General features: G+C 42.3%; 1 protein-coding gene across 1 annotated transcript; it reads left to right on the forward strand.

Annotated features, from left to right (window-relative positions):
- Window positions 1-911: 911 nt before the first annotated feature.
- Window positions 912-4,763, forward strand: st3gal8 (ST3 beta-galactoside alpha-2,3-sialyltransferase 8; the record flags this gene model as incomplete). Its single annotated transcript, XM_083892624.1, has 8 exons — window positions 912-1,044; window positions 2,114-2,231; window positions 2,322-2,460; window positions 3,419-3,612; window positions 3,699-3,878; window positions 4,069-4,114; window positions 4,305-4,424; window positions 4,579-4,763. The coding sequence occupies 8 exons, from the start codon at window positions 912-914 to the stop codon at window positions 4,744-4,746; spliced, it is 1,098 nt and encodes a 365-aa protein (XP_083748750.1). The 3' UTR covers window positions 4,747-4,763.
- Window positions 4,764-5,106: the final 343 nt, after the last annotated feature.

A 5,106-nucleotide genomic window follows, 5' to 3' on the forward strand; every position in this document is an offset into this window, starting at 1 on the left:
TCGCAATGTTTCACCATCAATCCCACCCCGGTAATTTGCGGAGGGTTTAATTAGTGAGATAAATTTGGTGCACAAAATGTTAACCTCAATACGGTTCAGTAATTAGTCTTTACCACCTCATTTAGGCAAGTGGATGATGTTTTTAGCAATACAAGTGTAGCTGGAACAAACATTACTAAATATTTACAAGTATCGCTTGCACAACACAGTAATGAAGAAACACCCATACAGCTCAGCTGATTTGGACTGTTTGCAAGCGCTCACACACACACACTCACTCACTCACTCACTCACTCACTCACATACAGGGGATACGGAGAGAGGGAGAGAGACGGGAGCTGAGCGAGAACTGAAACAGGAGAAGCTGAAGTGAATCCAGGTCTGTTTGGTATGCAGAGACCGAGCCGGTCTTCATGGAGACATTCCTGCAGGAGCGGGGAGGTGAAGTGGAAGACAGGAGCGTGACTCCTGGCATCAGCAAAAACCTAAAACTAGACTTTCCGGTCGTCATCTTTTTGTTTTTTTCCTGGTTGAAGGCAGTTTGTGTCTTTATTTCTGTAGATCTGTGGCTCCATGCTCTTTGTTGAACTTTGTTTTTGTGATGACATAAATATAGTTTGGTGTACATTATAAGTTTATGCTGCACAGTTAGTTAGGTATAGTTAGTTATTGGTGATGCTGATGTGGTCCTGTCTCTCAGGTGTGAACTCAGGTCCCGTCTCCACCAATAAGGAAGCAGCATTGTGCAGAGGTCTCAGGCTCCATGGAGATGAAGCTGAGTGGGGAGATGACAGAACCGTGGGAAACGTCCAGATGACACAGTCTGATGATGCTGACGTAGCAGGAAGGAAAGGCTAATTGACCTCACAACAACACATCCCTCCTCCTGTTGTTGCCCACCTGTCTCCGCCATGTTGCTGAGGAGGAAGCTGTGCCTGGCCGTGGTGATCGCTGCCATCGTCTTCCTCATGATCGCCAGTCAGCGCATCCAGAGGAGACATTTCCTGCCTCTGTCATTTTCCCCGCCCACCAGCGAGGACACAGGTGAGGAACTGATGTCGTCATTGGTGTGGATATCAATATATTCAGAACTTGGGATGGTATTGCTACTGCCTTCCTGTATCAATTTGGTTCAATATTGATTCATTCAAAGATATTTCAGTTATTCATATTTCGTCCAATTTTGCTTGGTAATATAAAAGATTATTTTCACAGAACTAATGCTGCAAATTGTATAACGTTTGGATGAATATTGTACAAATTTGACCCCAAAGTAGTTCTACTAATGCACTTTTTGTTTATTATGACCACACGGTGCAACCCGACAAACATTAAAACCTGTTCAAGTTCAAAATATCCAGCCTAGAAGCGCATCAGGGATTTTAAAGTAATTAACAAATTGTCCAGCAGAGGGTGCTGTGAGCACAGCTTGCCCTGTATCCATGCCCTCTATGTTGTTTGGGGGACATAAACAAAGTAATCTGTTCCCAATCACGCAAAGAATCACGACACCAAAGCGTTTGGAAGTATCTGTAGTTGTACAACACAGATGGCAAAGTATCTATTGTTTATTGTTTATTGTTTATTGTTTATTTAAAAGGATCCCCATTAGCTGTCACCAAAGTTAGACAAGCTAGTCTTCCTGGGGTCCACAAATAAGTTCTTACAAAATCTAAAAGCAGTGAAACATTGCAGACATAATTATAAGCATCATCAGTACATTTTCAGAATAAATTCTTACAAAATCTAATTTAAAAGCAGTGAAACATTGTAGACATCATTATAAACAGTTGAGTCTCGCGTGGTTTTGCGTTAATCTTGCGAGATTTGTGCGTAGAATACAGAAGATGGCAATTTTAGATCTTCCAAATAAAAATCTGTATGAATTAGAAAATGTATATAAAATATACACAAAAACCTTTACACAACGCATATTTTATCAATTGCATACAATACTGTAAACAGTGTAGTATAAGTAGTAGTATAATTAGTAGTTGTGTATGAGGAGAAGCAGGACAAGTAGTGTTCCAAATGTACCATAAAGATGTCAACAGTCCAAACAAGATCTCCCATAATGCACTAGCTGGCTAACACAGTCTATTTGTGTTTGCAGTGGTTGAACTCACGCCACCTCCTGCTGACCTGACCCGTGACCTCCCCAGGGCACCTCCTCCCTCCAACATCACGCAGACCAAAGAGGAGCCTGTAGACAAGTCCCAGAAGAGACGGAGGTGACACACATGGGATCAATCCCTCGCTTTGTGTTTCCCCATCATCCCCCTCTCTGTGTCCATGACCGCGTGCGTCCCTGTGTCTTTCAGGTCCTGTGGTTGTTCCGAGTCCTGCATCTCAGACTTTGGGACATCGGACTGGTTCGGCTTGCACTATGACCCAAAACAGCAGCCAGTCCTGCAAAACACCAACAACAACTTTGACCCTGACGCAATAAGATGGTGGCTGGTAAGGACCAAACAGAATGTCACTGTACAGAATACAGCGTATGTCTGAATGATGATCGGGTTTTTAAAGGTTAGTTTGGCTTTTAAATGACTGCTTTAACAGTTATTATCAGAGTTTTGTTTTTTCAAAAATCAGAAATTAACAATTGAGAGTTGTTATATGCAAAGTAATCTACATGAAGCATATATCCATACACACCTTTTGCATTTTTCATTAATTAATTAAGATGCAGTCCTATTCCAGAAATACATTACAGGCATTCTGGAAGTTACTTTCAGTTTTTTTCAACAAATAATTAAAATGAAAACTCAGTAAATCAGCAGTTCCGTAGACAGAAAGGCTGTTGCAGAAAGAAGGAAGTGTATTATTCTGCAAAACGTGCACTAAATTATGAGGATGTCTAATTAAGATTAATGTTTAAAATGAAAACTGAAATGTTCAGACGTCTTAAATTTAACCACTATGGAAGCTGTTCACAGCCTGAATGAGGAGAGGAATGCCTGAGTCTGCTTCCTGCATTTATAGATTAAGTCCTGCACCAGAAACCATTAGTAAATTAAAAGGAGGGGCTGGTTATGCTACTAACAGCAGTCTGATCCACATTATGCAGCATAGTGTATATCGTCTATGTGTGTGTGGTTGTGTGTAATTACTTAGACAATATTGGATCATGTCCATCACAGTTTCTCAGAACTGTTTAACGTCTTCCATCATCTTCCATTATCATAGACCACCAAGAAAACAAGTAATTATTTACCGTTTACATCCGCAGAATAGCACGTTTATGAGATTTCAGAGTTTTCTTAGGAGGAATTCATTTTCTTTTAAGTTTTGAAAACTTCACCCTAATTAATACCTTTTAGATCACTTTCAGGTTTGTTATAAACATCTTATAAATGTAGAGATTAAACGTGCTTTAGAAAAAAAAAATAACGCGATTTACTTCTTGCTTTTCCAGAGTCTCCAGCACGCCAGTAACGACCAAACTTTACAGAAAGTGATGTCAGACATGTTCAAGGTCATTTCTCCCCCTCCTGTAAACTTTAAGCCCCACCCTTCACGTTGCCGTAGTTGTGCAGTGGTCGGCAATTCTGGCAACTTGAAGCAGTCCGGATACGGCAAGCGGATCGACTCCCACAACTCCGTCATCCGGTATGTACTGTGTATACACACACACACGATAAAATGCAAGCACCACTTCTCCTCATCTTCCTCATCGAATCGTTCCTCCTCCTCAGGATGAACAAGGCTGTGACTCGAGGATTTGAGAAAGATGTCGGGAATCGGACCACGCATCACTTCCTGTACCCGGAGAGCGCGGTGGACGTGGCGCGAGGAGTCAGCCTCGTCCTGCTGCCGTTCAAACTGAGAGATCTGGAGTGGCTGACCAGTGCGCTGTCCACCGGGGAAATCAAAATGTACAAAAGTGAAACGATTTATATTTTACCTATAATAACAATAATTGGTTTTCTAATATTTGTATGTTGACAATATAGCTCACAATGTGCGAATGTACATGCATTGTATGCTCATAATAAACCGTAGTTAACCAACATTCAAACATAAGATACTGTATATTCTAATAGTCAGTGTTGTTTGTGTGTTCAGGACTTACATGCGGGTTAAGGACAGAGTGGAGGCCGATAAGGACAAGGTAACATAACAGTTTACTTCATTTCACAATGTTTGCATTGACTCGCGTAAAAAGGATTAGTTGAGATTTACGCAACTCCACCGATTCATAAGCAGTTCATGTTACTTCACATAGATTAAAAGCTTGTGTAGGTTTGTCTTAGGTCAGACGACATATTAAACCTTTCCTTATGGTGTTTGTGTTGGTGCAGGTTCTGGTCGTGAACCCGGTGTTCTTTAAATATGTGTATGATCGTTGGACTGAGCATCATGGTCGCTACCCATCCACAGGAATGCTGGCCATTATCTTTGCTCTACACATCTGTGATCAGGTAGGAAGAAGGATATTTTTATGCATCGTTTGTTTCATTGTTTGATGTTTTACCAGGTATTTTAGTGGGAAAACTACAGCCATGTAGTCCGCTTCTAAATGCACCATCGATCGCCATTGCTGAATATCAAGGCATCACTTCCGTCTGTGCTCAGGTGTCGGTGTTTGGCTACGGTGCCGACAAGCTCGGGAACTGGCATCACTACTGGGAAGAGAATCGCTACGCTGGAGCCTTCAGGGTGACTGGCGTCCACAACGCCGACTATGAGACGCAGATCATTCAGCGGCTCGCCACTGAAGGCAAGATCATTCTGCACCAGTGATGCAAACCAGCTCGCCTGCTGTTCTACGGACTGGCCTACAAACCTACCTGATGACCGACTCGCACGCACACCTACACACAAGTGTGCTTACTGACCTAGGGACGCACTGACTGACCTCTAAACCTACTGACTGACCTTGAAACAACCGACAGACGAATCGGCCAGTTTAAACTTCATTTCCACTAAGTGGTAGAGTGCATTTCAGCTCGCCACGTTACTACTTGGAACAGGAAACCCGGATCTGCTGGGTGTTTAGGCCAAGTAGCGAGCGCTGCCGTAGGGCTTTTTGAGACCTACTAACGCTCTGACTGAATTACAAACCTGCTTAATGACCTTAAAAAAGACAAATGACTGACATTG

This window comes from Microchirus variegatus (assembly GCF_963457635.1).
Source record: "Microchirus variegatus genome assembly, chromosome: 7".
Lineage (NCBI taxonomy): Eukaryota > Metazoa > Chordata > Actinopteri > Pleuronectiformes > Soleidae > Microchirus > Microchirus variegatus.